The sequence below is a fragment of the Elephas maximus genome, chromosome 19, assembly GCF_024166365.1.
Source record: "Elephas maximus indicus isolate mEleMax1 chromosome 19, mEleMax1 primary haplotype, whole genome shotgun sequence".
Classification (NCBI taxonomy): Eukaryota; Metazoa; Chordata; class Mammalia; order Proboscidea; family Elephantidae; genus Elephas; species Elephas maximus.
Genome location: NC_064837.1, coordinates 53720011 through 53737609, shown reverse-complemented (window position 1 = coordinate 53737609; position 17599 = coordinate 53720011). Strand labels below are relative to the sequence as shown.

Sequence of the window (17599 nt, the reverse complement as noted above, 5' to 3'; positions counted from 1 at the left end):
TTGGTTTTTTTGGGTTTAGCTACATTAAAAGAAGGATACTCTTTACCTGGACTTGAACATTAGAAAAAGTCTTTATTCTACAATATTTCAAAGGATCAAGAACCTCAGACTTGGAATGAACCCAGTCCAGCTTCTCATCTAATGTACGATTTCCCTCTACACGTGGTATTATTTAGTCTTTGCTTGACTGCTCTTGGTCACAAGGAAACCACTGCTTCAATGGATAGCTTGTAAAATACCCACATTTACATATTGATAGTCATTATTTTACTGGTAATAAATTGTAGTGTTTGAAACTTAAAAAAACCAAAATAGCTTGAAATGCAGGGAAAGGGAATAATGGGATCAAAGGATTTAGCTGCTAGTAAAAAAAAAAAAAAAAAATTTTTTTTTTAAGGTTATCTTGCCTTCTTCCTTCTGAAAAAGCTTGTAATGTATTCCCTTAGCAGAGGCACAGTCAAGGACACTAGGAGAATACTCTCAAAGTGGCAAAGAAAATAGATAATTGCGGAAGAGAGGCTTTTCTTCTTATAATCTGATAAAACATAGATCGGAGTCTCATTTTCAGTCATTAGTGCCTGTTTATTGGAATTTGTTAACAGAATTAGAAAAACCTATGGTTAACGTCACAGGCAAACCTTTCTTCTAATTTTAGTCCAGGGCCAGTCATGGCCAAGTTACATGGTTTCATCTTTCTGGCCATATTTGAGCTATAGACCCTTTCTCTATACTCTGACTTGTTTAGGAGTTTAGGTCTTCATTATGATCTCAACATATTCTTTAAACTGACACTCAAAATACCTCAGTTTATAACCGACAACTTTCTGGGCCTTCTAGAGTATTGTGTGCCCTAACACAAGAGTAACCGCTCTCTTAGGAGAACAGGAAGGAGAACATTTGTTTCTCTAAAAAGCGTATGTATTTTTTTATAAAAATCTTGTTCTTCAATCCATATATATTTTATAACTGAATTTATTACAGAATAGATATTTGAAGAGCATATATTCATCATTCTAATAATTTTATCATCTTAATATATTTATTACCATAATACATTCATTTCCTACCTCTTGACATGGGAGATGGGTACTTTTGTTAGAGGATTCAGCTTAAGTTTTGATTTAATGTCAGAAGCTGCCATGTGGCCAGTGACTCCGTCTGTAATTCAGCAGATACAATTAAGGATTAAATAGGACTAAATAAACTCAACCCGCAAATTAATTTCTCTATGTTCTTTTGCAGCTTGCCCAGCACAAGGCTCTCTGGAGTTCCAAGTCCAGGGCCTCTAGGACTGGTAGGTAATATGTGCAAATTTAAGTTACAGGTATGCACAGAGTTTGAAGACTCAAGTAGAATGGCCCTTTATCGTTCTCAAATCGCTAAGCAAAATTTGTTGCCATTGTTCCCCTACAAAAAATGTTACTCTGATTCTATATAAAAATAACGTCATGTAACACAGATAAACATGCAGGAAAAGTTATTTAAAGATGAAATATATTTATGAAATCAATAGAACATTCCACGTCATAACTGACAGAGGATAAAATGTTATAGCATTTCCAAAATATACCTACCTGCTTATACCTGGAGCCCTGGTGGCACACTACTTAAGAGTCTGGCTGCTAACCAAAAGGTCAGCAGTTCAAATCCACCAGTTGCTCCCTGGAAACCCTGCGGGGCAGTTCTACTCTGTCCTATAAGGGTTGCTATGCGTTGGCATCGACTCGACGTCAAGGGGTATGGTATTTATACTTCGGGCTCTTGCCTGATAATAAGTAGATTTGCCCAGGGTTTCCTTCTGGGATACCCATCCCTGCCCTGTCAGTTCTTATAAAGCCACTGCTCTTTTTTTAAAAGTATGGGATGGGATACAATGCTATTTCACTACTCTAGACCCTCCTGAATGGACGCTTTGACCACAATGGCCTCCCTATTCTGCCCTTTCTACTTCTGCATAGAGTTTGAACAACAGGGCCTATGAATCAACAGCGGTGTTGGTTGGGCTTCCTCCCTGGGACGTAAGCCTTTGGAAGTCTTCAGCCTGCTGCCTGCCCTGCAGATTTTCGATTCACCAGCTCCTGCAGCCACATGAGCCAGCAGAGGTCTTCTGCCTGTCGCTGGACCCACAGATTGGGGGCTTGCCAGCTCCTACAATTGTGTGAGCCATTTCACCGAAGTAAATCTCTCTATATATTTATACGTACGCTTCACTGGTTTTGCTCCTCTAGAGAATCCAGGCTAATACATTTTATCTCTCCAATTATCTCTCCAAAATGGAGAGTGTATTATGTGGCTCACTGACAAGAAACCTAGGTCGCTGACTAGGAAAAATGGATAATCAGATACTATTACATTGTGAATAAAAAGGTCTCTGAATGTTTGTTTAGAATTTGATCGATTTTCTCACATCTTCACTTCAGAGCCTGGAAAGCAGTTGTTTCTGAACAGATTAATTACATGTACCCAAAATCTAGAAACCTACCACAGAGCTGGGAACTCCGGAGGACCTCAACAATTTAGGCACTTGGAAGGTGCTGTCAAATCATCCTCACAGCTCAAAATAATCCTTATTCTAAAAAAAATCTTCACTCTCTTGTAGAGATGGTAGATTAAAAAAAAAGAATTCAGCATAGAATCCCACAAAATCCTGATATTTACCTACGGTAAGCAGCGCTACATACTACTTCTGGGCTTCCATCAGATCAAGAATACAACAAAGGGTTTGTTCCATCATACAACTGTGACCTCATTCACTGCTCCGGCTCAGGCACAGGGAAAGAATGACCCAGAAACTCCTTCCTGTCTTACAGCAACTATGTTTTCAGTGTGGTTCATTCAGTACCCTGAGGGTATGTGTGGGTGTGAAATAAAGAATCAGAATATTTCGACACTGTTGGGACTTTGGAGAAGGGAAAGCTTTTATTTTAAATTCTGTGTTAATATATTTCATATCAAACATTAGTGAGTTGAAAGTTACTTAGTAAAACTGTTTACCTAGGTGCCTCGATTGAATGCTGATTAAGAATCATTTCATTAATTGTTTAAGACTAGGAAGAGGGGTAAAAATTCAAACTCTCATAGGCTTGTAGACTTTAGTAAATTAGTTTAAAAAGAGCAGTTAAAGACAGGATTATGATTGTTTTAATCAGAAACTATAGTATTCAAGATTAGACATGTCTCATGGCTTTGTAAATCCTCAGGCATGGGAGTAACGAGTGTCTTCATTAATTGTCATCATGGCTAAGCACAAATACCACTGGAAGAGCCCCAAGGCTTGTTGTTGTTAGTTGCTGTCAAGTTGATTTGGACTCATAGGGACCCCATGTGTGCAGAGTAGAACTGCTCCACAGGGTTTCCAAGGCTGAGACTTTTAAGAAGCAGGTTGCCAGGCCTGTCTTCCAAGACACCACTGGGTGGGTTTGAACTGCCAATACCACTGACAGAGCCCCAAGTTAGCTAGTTATATAGTTGGCCCCCATAATTGCTTCTACTTAGTGATTCTACTTAGTGATTCTAGAGGTTGCTGATTCCTTCTCTGGGAGTTCATTCATTACAAGCATCTTTTGACTTTACCTTGTTGATGTTGCTCGGTGCCGTTGAGTTGGTTCTGACTCATAGCAATACTATTTACAACAGAACGAAACACTGCCTGGTCCTGTGTCATGTTCACAATCATTGTTATGCTTGAGCCCACTGTTACAGCCACTCTGTCAATCTGTCTGTTTGAGGGTATTCCTTTCTTTCAATGATCCTCTACTTTACTAAGCATCATGTCCTTCTACAGGGACTGATCCCTCCTTATAACATGTCCAAAGTATGTGAGATATAGTCTTGTCATCCTTGCTTCTAAGGTGCAATCTGGTTGAACTTCTTCCAAGGCACATTTGTTCGTTCTTTTGGCAGTCCATGGTATATTCAATGTTCGTTGCCAACACCGTAATTCAAAGGCACCAATTCTTCAGTCTTCCTTATTCATCCTCCTGCTTTCGCATGCATATGAGGCAATTGAAAACACCAAGGCTTGGGTCAGGTGCACCTTAGTGTTCAAGGTGACATCTTAGTCTTCAAGGTGACATCTCTTCTTTTCAACACTTTGAAGAGATCTTTGGCAGCGGAATTGCCCAATGCAACGTATCTTTTGATTTCTTAACTGCTGCTTTTATGGGTGTTGATTGTGGATTCAAGTAAAATGAAATCCTCGACAACTTCAATCTTTTCTCCGTTTATCATGATGTTGCTTATTGGTCCAGTTGTGAGGATTTTTGATTTCTTTATATTGAGGCTGTGGTCTTTGATCTTAATCACTAAGTACTTCAAATCCTCTTCACTTTCAGCAAGCAAGGCTATGTCATCTACATATTGCAGGTTGTTAATGAGTCTTCCTCCAATCCTGATGCCCTGTTCTTCATATAGTCCAGCTTCTTGTGTTATTTGCTCAGCATACGGACTGAATAAGTATGGTGAAAGGATATAACCCTGATGCACACCTTTTCTGACTTTAAACCACAAAGTATCCCCTTATTCTGTTCAAACAACTACCTCTTGATCTATGTACAAGTTCCTATGAGCACAATTAAGTATTCTGGAATTCCCATTCTTTGCAACGTTATCCATAATCTGTTATGATCCACACAGTCGAATGCATTTGCATAGTCAATAAAACTGGCTTTCAGCCAGGATCCATCTGACATCAGCAATGATATCCCTGGTTCCACGTCCTCTTCTGAATCCAGCTTGAATATCTGGCAGTTCCCTGTCCATGTACTGCTGCAGCCGCTTCTGAATGATCTTCAGGAAAATTTTACTTCTGTGTGATATTAACGATATTGTTCAATAATTTCCGCATTCCGTTGGATCACCTTTCTTGAGAATAGGCATAAATATGGATCTCTTCCAGTTGGTTGGCTAGGTAGCTGTCTTCCAAATTTCTTGGCATAGATGAGTGAGCACTTCCAGTGCTGCATCCATGTGCTGAAACATCTCAATCAGCATTCTGTCAATTCCTGAAGCCTTGTTTTTTGCAAATGCCTTCAGTGCAGGTTGAGCTTCTTCCTTCAGTTTGGTTATTAGAACAGAGATTGCAAAATTTATACCTACACGTTTCATTTGGCTAATGCAACATTTAAAAAACTTTTGAATTTCGTAAGTGGAAGCATGGACAAATTATCAATTCATAATTTCTTGTGAAAAATGAGAAGATCAGGAACTGTAGAACATTCCTGCTTAGCAATAATTGGCAGAGGCAGAACAATTGTTGCCCTTTTAGTTGGAACCTAAGATTTCTTGATTGCCATAGTTCCAATCATTTTTTGTCTAGTCTTTTAGACCAAGCCCATGTCACTCACTTACCTGGTCTCTCTAGACATGTGATTATCTTGATTGTGAGGCTAAGGGAGTTTGAACTTTACTAGTGCTGGGGATCCCTGACGATTTCTGAGTCGGGGAGTTGCATGAATATAGCTATGTTTTCTATGGGAATTAATTTAACTATATCAATTTAAGGATCACTTTCACTCGTATTCCCTTCTGAATTTATGGAGATCAAAAAGATGGGGCAGAATATCTGGTATCCAGTATGTGACTGAATGTGGTGGTCCTGTCCCCCACTTCTATGACTTTATCTCCTTCTACACTCTGTTCTTTGCTCTTCCTCAAATACGGCAAGCATGCTGTTGCCTGAGGGCATTTGTACTTGGTATTCCCTCTGCCTAGAGTGCTCTTGCCCCAGATTTCTGTTTGGCTTGCTTCCTTACCTCCTTAGGTCTTTGTTTACCTGCTCTTTGTCAGTGAGGCCTGTCTTGATTATTTTGCCCCAAACTCAGCACTCCCTGTGCCTCTTTTCTTGCTTTTCTCTATATATCTCAGCCATATTATTATCTTGCTTATTTGTTTATTGTGTATATCTGTTCACTAGAAAATAAGCTTCCTGAGGACAGAAATTTTTCTGCTAAGTACCTAGATTAGTGTGCAGCTCCCGGCAGACACTAACTGATTGTTAGAGCAATGGATACATGCATTCACTCATCTCTTCAGCAGACACGGTGGGTAAAAAGGCTGACAAGATTTCATGCCTGCCCTAAAATAGCTGGCACAGAAGTAGGACAAATTTATCCAAATTAGGCTTCCATAATCTGTGAGTGAATGGTAATGACAGAAATCATCAAAATTAATAGAGTGGTATATATAAGGAAGGAGTCCCTGGGTGGTGAAAACAGTTAAGTGCTTGGCTACTAACTGAAAGGTTGGTAGTTCAAACCCACCCAGAGGTGCCTCAGAAGAAAGGCCTGGGGATCTGCTCCCAAAAGGTCACAGCCATACAAACCCTATGGAGCATAGTTCTACTCTGCAACACATGGTCACCATGAGTTGAAATGGACTCAATGACAACTTTTTTTTTTTTTAAATACTTAAGAAAGTAAAATATCCTGAGGAAGTAGCCATGTATTATAATTTAGCTTCACCAAATTATCTAGTCATCCAGAACTAAATGGCAAGAAGAGCTGATTTCACTTATTTGTAGCTTAGAGTTGGTAGACAAGTGTGGAATTTATGGTCCTAGGGCATTAGCTGAGTTCTACAGCTTGGTCCACTGGATAGTAGGAAAGTACTTTGGGGTTAGGACTTTGGATGTCTATGTCTGGGCTAGCCTGTAATTTCTTTTTTCACTCAAAAAGCCTGGCTAGTAAACAGGCATAGATTCTGAGTCCTTGTGTCTTTCTGCAGATACCTTGTTGGGTCCATTCTAGGATTTAAAAAAATTGAGGTATAATTCACATACCATAAAATTCATTTTTTAAACTGTACAATTCAGTGAGGTTTAGTAGGTTAGGTTGTACAACCACCATCACTATCTAATTCCAGAGCATTTTGATCACTCCGAAAAGAAACTCTGTATCCACAAGTAGTTGCTTTCTATTTCTCTCCCCTCCTGCCCCTGGCAACCATTAATCTATTTTCTGTCTCTATGGATTTGCCTATTCTGGACATTTCATAAAAATAAAATCATACAATATGTGACCTTTTGTGTTTGGCTTTTTTCACTCAGCATAATGTTTTCAAGGTTCATCCATGTTGTAGCATGTATCAGTACTTCATTCCATCAGTACTTCATTTTTATGGCTGAATAATATGCCACTGTATGGATATACTACATTTTAATTATTCATTCATCAATTGATGGACATTTGGGCTGTTTTCACTTTTTAGCTATATGAATAATGCTGCTATAAACATTCATGTACAAGTTTCTGTGGGAACACAGAATCCATGATTAAATTTTGAGGAGCTGCCAAACATTTTCTAAGGTGACTGAACCATTTTACATTCCCACTAGCACTGTATGAGGGTTCTGATTTCTCCACATCCTTGGAAACACTTGTTATTGTCTGCCTTTTTTATTATAGACATCCTAGTGGGTATGAAGTGGTATTGTGATTTTGATTTCCATTTCTAATGATGCTGAACAACTTTTCATGTACCTATGGGACATACACATATATTCTTGGGAGAAATGTCAATTCAGATCCTTTCCCCATTTTAAAAATTGGGTTATAGGCAGTCCCTGGGTTACGAACGTCCAACTTATGGACAACACATACTTGCCCTTTAATGTTACATAACTTTGCCCTCACTTTGAAAAGACTGAACTATCCGCTACTTGTAACAAATTCTTCATCACGATCCCCTTCACTTGCTGCACATGCAGTTTTTAAATCATTGAAAAGGCTTCAAGCCTTTTCTTGCAGTAAAGTAAGGCTAAATAAGAACCATATTTACCTGTTCTGACTTACCTACGAATTTGACTTGAAGACTTAAAGACACAGTTTGGAACAGATCTCGTTCCTAACCAGGAGACTGCTTGTATTTGTGTTTTTATTGTTGAATTATAAGAGTTCTTATATATTCTGCATATTAGGCCCTTGGCAGATGTATGATTTACAAATATTTTCTCCCATTTTATGGGCTGTCTTTTCATTTTCTTGATAGTGCCTTTCGAACCACAAAAGTTAGTCCTAGAATTTTAGGACAAAAATTCTAAAGAGGCATTAGAAATAATCAATATAATTAATCTTTTTCATTTTATAAAGACACTAATGTCCAGTGAATCAAATTAACATTTTTGGTGGCAGAGTCAGGAACACCTACGTTGTAAACTGCAGTGTGCAACCAAGTAAATAGGTTACAGTGCGACTAGAGGTAAAAAAAGAAAAAAAAAGGGATCACAAATGAAGCCATTAGAAAAACAACATAACATACATGACAATCACATGTGATACAGTGTGGTAAAGGTGGAAGGAACTCAGAAAAACAAATGAGAGATAACTGTGTTCAATCACCTCATCAACAAGTAGAAAGAGGGGAGAGACTGACAAGACAATTAGGGAAAATAACTATGGGATTAAAAAAATGGTCAGTCAAAGTATGAAACCGCATCTTTAGAACTCCTTCACAGCAGGTTTCACACTCATTTTTAAGAAAATTTGCAGTTTCTATCAATTTATACAGAGCTGTCATTCCTTTTGCTTAAAGACAAGATCAAGAGTCAAAATTTCTGTAAAATTCTCAAGTTATGGAAAGGAGAACAGGAGGGTATAAAGTTGTCTTATTTTTTTTGCGGGTGAGTGGGAAACTGAAGGAAATGTCAAAGTTATATGTGATATCTATTTTAATTCATATTGTTTCTTTTGGTGCCTTAATGTATCAAACTCCAAAAGCAAAATTGAAAAGCCTTAGAGAATCAGCACTGACAAATCATTTTGTAATCTTTCAGGATGTAAAGAAGTGAAATGACCGAAAACCTGTCGACTCAAGAAAGAATACTCTGCTATGAATGGTTGACTAATTACATATAATGGTCTAGACATTTCTTTCTAGTAAATTCTCCTATGAGATGTGTGGATAAAATACATATCATGATAAACATTAACTACACAATCTCCTCCCCTCATTCCACCCCATGGCCAGAACAACAACCAAACAAATGCCTCGATAGTTCTCATTCAACTCTCCCTGCCTTCCTCAACATGTTGGGTAGTTTGGTTTCCTAAACATGAGATTAACTTTCAGGGGAAAAGAAACACTGGATATATGGCTCAATTCCCTATATTTCATTTGGTTTGGCCACAGAAAGCCAATAAAGTACTATTTTAACACCAAAAAAGGCCAGTGGCAGGTTATAGAAACATGGAGAGCACCTGGTAGTACCTTTAGGCTGTGAGGGCTCTACAGCGTAATGTATCATGCAAAAGCAGGGCTCATAAAGTAGATATACCTTCTTTATTGGGGGAATGGTTAATATTAAGGCCAAACACATGATTTGTAATACCAAGAAAAATCTATTAAACACCTTTTATTTCCCTTGTCCTGACCTCTCTTTCCCCTCTGTCCCCTTCTGTCTCTCTTTCACTCTCATTCTTTTCTTCTTCCCTACTGCTTGGCTCTTCTCCCTGCCTAGACATTAGTTTGTCAGAAGCATCCTATGCCCATCTTGGATATTGCCTGTGGCACCACTCTGGGTGGGAATGTGGCTTACAAGATTTCTGTTTCTGACAAAAGGTAGACTTTATTCTTGCACAGTAGTTTTTTTAAATTGTGTATTAGATTTTCTTTACTATGTTCCTAATAAGCGTGGTTTTAGAAATTCTTACGTAGAGCCCCACCGCCCAAGTGCCTCTGAAGGCCATCAAATGACAGAAATATTGCAGGTCTTCTGACATTACTGGCACACACACACACACACACACACACAAAACAGAAAATAACAAATGCTGGAGAGGCTGTGGGGAGACTGGAACTCTTACGCACTGCTGGTGGGAATGCAAAATGGTATAACCATTTTGGAAAATGATATGGCGCTTCCTTAAAAAACTAGAAATAGAAATAGCATATGATCCAGCAATCCCACTCCTAGGAATATATCCTAGAGAAGTAAGAGTCGTAACACAAACAGCCATATGCACACTCATGTTCATTGCAGCATTGTTCACAAGAGCAAAGAGATGGAAATTAAGTGCCCATCAACAGATAAATGGATAAACAAACTATGGTACGTACACATGCAACTATAAAGAACAATCATGAATCTGCGAAACATCTCACAACGTGGATGAATCCGCAAGGCATTATGCTGAGTGAAATAAGGCAATCACAAAAGGACATATATTGTATGAGACCACTACTATAAAAACTCATGAAAAGATTTACACGCGCACACACACACACACACACAAAACAATCTTTGATGGTTTTGAGGGAGGGGAGAGGCGAGGGGGAAAAACACTAAATGAACGATAGATATGTGGTAACTTTGGTGATGGGTAAGAGAGTATACAATACTGGGGAAGCCAGTATAACTTGTTCAGTGCAAGGTCATGGAAGCTCCATAGACACATCCAAACCCCCTGAGGGACCAAATTACTGGGCTAAGGGCTGCAGGGACCATGGTCTTGGGGAACATCTAGCTGAATTGGCATGACATAGTTTATGAAGAAAACATTCTACATTCTACTTTGGTGAGTAGTGTCTGGGGTCTTAAAAGCTTGGGAACAGCCATCTAAGATACTAGGAGTTGCTACTGTTACAAAACTGTTTCTTTTGAGTGCTCAGATAGGGTTATCTCAAGAATGATCTTGATACAGCTGTTTGGGTTAGTGAATCTTCAACTACATGAAAGCAGGAGACTAGGATCTTTATTAGTCAATCAACGAGCATTTATTAAGCACATACTATGTACTAAAAACTAAGCCTGAGTGAAAGCAGGAATTCTGCTCGGCTCTAACACATCATTGACCTTTCTTGGGTACTCAGTATATATTTACAGATGAATAATGAGCCATACACGATCATGGAGGATCGCTTCCAGTATTCCTATATTCAGTAGCATGGTTTTAAATGCGAGGGCTAAAAGCCACCAAGCAAACATTTCTAAAAGCTTTCTAGCTGTAACAGTAGATGTAGCAATGGATAGGGCAGAATGGCCTTATTCAGAGAGGTTTTTTTTTTTTTTTCCTTTACAAGTAATAAAACATAAGAGGACTCATTTGGAAATGTTGAATATGGGTACCCAGTATTTATCTTCTTTTATTAAGTCATTTTGTGGATACTTGCATCAAGTACCTTAAATTATTTTTAAATATATTTTTTTGAAACACAGTCAGGATTTCAGACACATCAACAATTTTTTTGTCACATTTGTTGAGAAATGCAGGTACAGAGGACAAATCAAAATTACTTAAGAATCAAGTGCAGATGGAGGTTGTCAGTGCCTGTGTGTGTGTATGCGTGTGGCGGGTGGTGGCGGGGGGGATGAGGACAAGTTTTACCTTGCCCAGACTGATCAATTTCATAGCATAATTTCCAAACCTTCCATTCATTCTTTTCTATGTAAGCATAGAACATGGCATTTTGGCAATGGGAAACTCATTTTAGACATAATTGGAGATAATAAAGGCCCTGTAAACAAAACGTTCTGCGGTTATCTATCAAATTTCAAAGGCATCCAAAAAGAAGTTTTAGGTCATTAGATAATATTTATAATATAAAATTATATATTTATAATTTTAGTATTAGTAAGAAAATGGAAAAATAACTGAAGGGAGGAATTTAAAAATTAAATGCACAAAATTGTGTATGTATAAGGAAAAAAAATTAGGTAGATGAAATTATGGATTAAAATTGGGTCATAGAATTAAGGATTATTAAAAATTTTCCTTTTTCATTGCTTCATTTTGAGTACAGCAATTTTTCTGTAATGAACATGTATTATTTTCATAGCCAATAAACTATACATATATAAATAAATGCATAGCATTAGGTGATAAATTTTATATTTCATGATAAATTTTCACTCACATTTAAACTTCTCCAGGCCCTCCATTATTGAACGTACTTTAATCTTCCCATTTCCTGTAAAATAATTTTGATTCAGATACAGAGGCACTCACATAAAAACTCAAAAACTGATAAAAGTGTGAAATTATGAAAAATAGTGTAGCAGTCTGGAACTTCTTACATGAGCTAGAAGAACTAGAGACATTGGTTTGCTTTGGAACTTGGGTAATTGTCTAGAATGGAAGTGGCAGGATGAGTAAGGTACCAAGAAGAGGGCAGGGCCAAAGAAAACTGAAGGCTTGAGCCAGTGTGATCGATAAAAAGCACAGTATTATTAATAGAAGAAGAAAAGGAAAAAGTTCTGGACTGGGGTGGGAAGGGAATGATGTATGAGTTTGGATCGGGATATTAAGTTTTAGGTGCTGAATGAAGAAGACACTTTTGGAGTAAATTTAAAAATGCTATATAAAAAAAAATATTAAAGGAGGAAACCCTGGTGGCATAGTGGTTAAGTGCTACGGCTGCTAACAAAAGGGTCAGCAGTTTGAATCCGCCAGGCGCTTCTTGGAAACTCTACGGGACAGTTCTACCCTGTCCTACAGGGTCGCTATGAGTCGGAATCGACTTGACGGTGCTGGGTTTTGTTTTGTTTTATATTAAAGGACAAGTAAGGAGACCCAAACAAATGATAAGATACACCATACTCATGAATGGTATAGCAACATTGTAAAGATGTATACCAAAAACCTGTTGCTGTCGAGTCGATTCTGATTCATGGTGACCCTATAGGGTAGCATAGAACTGCCCCATAGGGTTTCCAAGGCTGTAATCTTTACCGGGGCAGAATGCCATATCTTTGTCCTGCAGAGCAGCTTGGTTCTAACTGCCGACCTTTCGGTTAGCAGCCAAGTGCTTAAGCACTTCGCCACTTGACAGCAGCTGGTTTGGTTTGTAAAGATATACATCTCTAAATAAAACCACAAATTTAAGGCAATTCCAATGAAATTTCTTAAAAGATTTTTAAGATAACTTATTCATAGGACAACAAAGACACGCTCCTTGAAAGACTACGGGATTCTTTTTTTTTTTTTAAAAAACAACTTACTATTAAATGTCAATTGAGGTATCAGCTCCTTCATTTCTCCTTCTGTAAGCTCAATTCCCTTGCTTGCTAGAAAGTTGTCTAAGTCCTGGACACCAATCACTTCTCCTTAGAAAAGGTGAGAAATGAATTGCAGAAATATTAGATCTATTTGAGATTACAAAGAATGAAAAACACTATCTATGCTTAGATATAAGCCGTCTGGGTGGCACAAGCAGTTTGTGACCAGCTGCTAACCTAAAGGTTGGTGGCTTGAACCTATCCAGCAGCTCTGCATAAGAAAAGTCCTGGAGAACTGCTTCCTACAGCCGGGAAAACCCTATGGAGCAGTTCTACTCCATAACTATGGGGTCGCCATGAGTCGGAATCGACACGAGGGCAACTAACAACAACATGTTTATATATATCGTCCCTGTGTACACCCAGACTCAACAGGAGGGTCAGAAAAAAATGTGGTGTCTTTAATTTTGGTTCAGGGAATCCTTAGGTGGTTACAAAGCAAAAAGTACACCAGGAGTTAGGAATTGACTGTTGGGTGATTGCAAATCTGTATCTAATCAAACTATATATAGGACTTGATTTTATTTTCTCTCCTCTTCCTACTCCACTTGAAAATTCAGTTTTTTTTTTCAGATCTGTTTTATAAATTTCACTTTCATTTATTTTTAAACATATTTGCCTGTTTTTTTTTTTTTGCTTCTCTGGTCACTATGCCTTCCAAGAATTTTACTAATCTCAAAACGGTCAAGAGAGAAGTAATTTTTTTCATTCATTGTAAAAATAATATAACATCAAAGATTAATGTAAAAGGGGAAAAATATAACTCTACCACATTTTTAGTTTTTCATATCTCATTCTGGTGTTTGAGAATAAGACTGTGCTTTTACAATGCGGCAATCTAATATACATACAATATTGTATTCTGGTTTTACAACCTAATATTATTGCTTCATAAATGTGTTTCCGAGTTGCTACATAATTTCACAGCATTTAAACACATGCTATCCCATTAGACTGACATACCATGGTTCATGCAGTAATTCCTATACTGTTAGATATTTAGGCTGTTTCAAATTTCTCACTATTGTGAGAATGAAAGTCTTTAGGCAGATTTTTTTCCCTTTATTCTAACAAATTATTTCTTTAGGATAAGTTTCTCGAAGTAGGGTTAATGGAGGAAAGGGCATGGATAGTTCAAGCAGGCATCACATATATTTATATCTATTTCTATACTGAAGCACTTTTTTGGGGAAAATTCCAGAGAATATAATTGGCATTGATATAGAAACAAGATTAATAATTGTTTACCTGAGTTCAGCAACACCCACAAAAATGGAACATATATGAAAGAATTTCAACATTTATGCAGGGGCAATATTGTTCTCCAGCATTAATCACAAAGTATTAAGATGTTATTTACGAGGGCACTGGGGTTTTGGGTTTTCACCACAGCTTGCAACTCACCCTTGATGTAACTGATAGTATCCATCACATCATTCAGATAAACTGTTCCATCATCTGGAAGGCAAGCAGAATTCAGAATCAGACAGGCTGATGTTACTAAGACTCACAAAGATATACGGCATAAATATTTGAAATTATGAATGGCCGTAGGAATTCAGTAATCTTTTTTCTAATTTTCCTTAAAATTTTATGGACTTTTCCCCAAAGATAAATGTTATCTTAGAAAGAAAGAAAGCTTTCAATCTCTAACAAATCATTCTTATATCTTCCATTTTTCTTTGCCTTAGAGCTCACCAGAGTAAGACAGAGTTAAGAAACTACTGGTCATAGTTAAGGGTAGGGAGGGAGAATAAATAAACCTGATCTTTAAAATTTTTATTTAGTTAGTTAATTACCAAATGTTTATGGAGCACTGTCTATGTGCCAGACACTTTGTGAGCCCTTGGGCACACAAAAGTAAACAAGATGACAGAGTTCTTACCCTTAAGGAGTGGACAATCTAGTGGAAGGACAGACAATAAACATGTGAAAAATAAGCAAAAAAGATAATTTGAGGTTCTGATAAGATACTATTCAAAATAAAATAGGCAATATAGTAAAGAGTAATAGAGGGTGGGATTGCTTTAGAAAGGGAGGTCAGGGAAGGCCTCTCTGAGGAGAGGCTGAGGCCTGAAAGATGAGAGGGGAGTAGTCATGTGAGGAACTAGGGGAAGAACATTTCAAATAGAAGGAGAGTGTGTGCAATAGTCCAAAGATGGGAATGACTTTGACATGACTGAGAGACAGAGAGGAGGCCAGTGTGGCAGGTGCCCAATCATGCAGGGCCTTGTAGGCTATGATAAAATTTGAATTTCATTTGAAAAATGGATAAAGTTATCCTTTTTATTTATGCAATGGAATGTCAATGAAGGGCTTGAAGCAGAGGGGTAACATAACCTGATTTCAGCTTTATAAAGATCACTCTGGCTGGTGTGTGCAGGATGGGGGAATGGAGGTGGTTTCAGTGGCCCAGGTGAAACATAATGATGGCTTGGGCTATGGTTGTAGCAGTGGAGATGGTGAGAAGTGGATAGATTCCCGGCATGCTTTTCAGGTAGAGCTTAGGTCCGAATGCAGGATACGAGGGAAAGGAAAAATCTTGGATAAAACCTATTCCCCTCCCCCATCAATGGGGTGGATGGGGTACTGTTACTGAGATGGGGAAGGCTTGGGACTTTTTAGGAGAATAAATCAATAATTAGATAGTGGCAGAACAGGAATCAGGACTCAGCACAAAGAAATATTGTACACTATAGATGAGGAATGGATGCTATATTCACCAGGGAAAAGGGCAGTTTTTTCCCCCCTAAATACTGTCAGATGACTTTTCCAAGAAGATATCTAAAAAACAAAACCAAACCAAATCCAGTGCCGTCGAGTCGATTCCGACTCATAGCGACCCTATAGGACAGAGTAGAACTGCCGCGTAGAGTTTCCAAGGAGCGCCTGGCGGATTCGAACTGCCGACCCTTTGGTTAGCAGCCCTAGCACTTAACCACTACGCCACCAGGGTTTCCAGAGGATATCTAGATGTTGTCAATCTTGTTAATTTTTTTACCATTATAATGAGTGAAAAAGAGTTCTATATCTTGTTTTATTTTGTATTTTCATGATTCTTGGTGAGGTTGAACATCTTTTCCTATGTTATTGGGTGTTTATACTTCCTACTCATATTTTTGCCTATTTTTCTACTGTCACTATTTTCTTATCAATGTATAGGGTTTTTTTTTTCTACCTTAGGGACATTAACACTTTATCTTGCAACCATTCTTTCCTAGTTTATCATTTGACTTTTGACTTTCTTAATTTTTCTCTTAGATATTTCCTTCCATTAATTTTTCTTTCAGCTCCTTAATGTGTGGCATCCCCAGGCATGACTGAGTCCTGCAAGTGACATTCCTCACATATGCTTTAAAAAACAAACTTGGTGATATTTTCTAATGAGTCAAAATTAAGTCTTTACATTTACTTCATACGACACTAAAAAGGCTACTTTCAGTAGTTCTAACAGAAGAGCTTAAGTTTCTCTGAAGGGCATAATGATGTCTTAAAACTCACCACTGGTTGATAGTTGCATCATTAGTTCCTCAAGTTCCTCATCATTGAGAATAATTCCCATCTCTTCCACAAGGGATTCCACTTTGTTGATTTTGACCTTTGGCTCTTAGGAAAGAAGGGCATGGATTAAGAACATGAGTATTGATGCCTAAGAGTGAAAAGTTCTAATCATGGTCATGCATCATGAACCCCAATTGGAGGGTAATGCACAAGGGCACAAACTATTAACATGTATATACATCTATATTTATATATCTATATCCATATATATTTAGATATAAAAAAATATATCTGTTAAAAATAGGAAAAAAAATTGAGAAAGATAATCATTGAATTGTTAATCACGTTTGCCTTTATGGGGAAGGACTTTTATTTCTTTATATCAGTTTTTTAAGTGGTAGAGTTGAATAATTTTTATAGTATTTTTGTGTTTTCCTCATATTTTTCTAATTAAACATATAAAAAAATTGTTTACATGGAGTTAGTATGGAAAGTAGAAATAGAATATTTTCCTTAATACTTGACCAGGGGTTCTGCTTCAGTTTTCCATGAGAGGTATATAGGGAGGAGTTGAATTATGGTATTGGCAAAGAATACTGAATATACCACGGACTGTCAGAAGAACAAACAAATATTTCTGGGAGGAAGTACCGCCAGAATGGCCCTTAGAAGCAAGGATGGTGAGATTTTGTCTCATGTACTTTTGGACATGTTATCAGAAGGGACAAGTCTCTGCAGAAGGACATCATGCTTGGTAAAGTAGAGGGTCAGTGAAAGAGATGAAGACCTTCAATGACATGGATTGACACAGTGGCTGCACCAATGGGCTCAAGCGTAACAATGACTGTGAGGATGGCACAGGACAGGGCAGTGTTTTCTTCTGTTATAATAGCATCGCTATGAGTCAGAACTGACAGGATGGCACCTAACAACATCAGGCAAATCTGAAGATTCACGGTTGAAACAACAGCCAGTGTATACAATTCTTGCCAGAATCGCATTTGAAGCTTCTTACTGTAATCTGGTACTCTAACTTATATTCCAAAAATCAATAATGCACCCAAAGAAGAATGCAAGCCTTTGGAACAGATTGTTCCAGTTCAAGGC

At 37.8% G+C, this 17599-nt stretch overlaps 1 protein-coding gene across 1 annotated transcript in view; it reads right to left on the bottom strand.

Moving 5' to 3' along the window:
* Window positions 1–17599, bottom strand: part of EFCAB3 (EF-hand calcium binding domain 3) — a 573675-nt gene that overhangs the window by 22089 nt on the left and 533987 nt on the right. Inside the window, exons 188-192 of the mRNA XM_049861611.1 lie at window positions 16493–16597; window positions 14396–14449; window positions 12935–13039; window positions 11851–11904; window positions 1068–1158 (exon numbers count right to left, since the gene is read on the bottom strand). Of these exons, the coding sequence (XP_049717568.1) occupies window positions 1068–1158; window positions 11851–11904; window positions 12935–13039; window positions 14396–14449; window positions 16493–16597 (409 nt within the window). The remainder of the gene's footprint in view (window positions 1–1067; window positions 1159–11850; window positions 11905–12934; window positions 13040–14395; window positions 14450–16492; window positions 16598–17599) is intronic.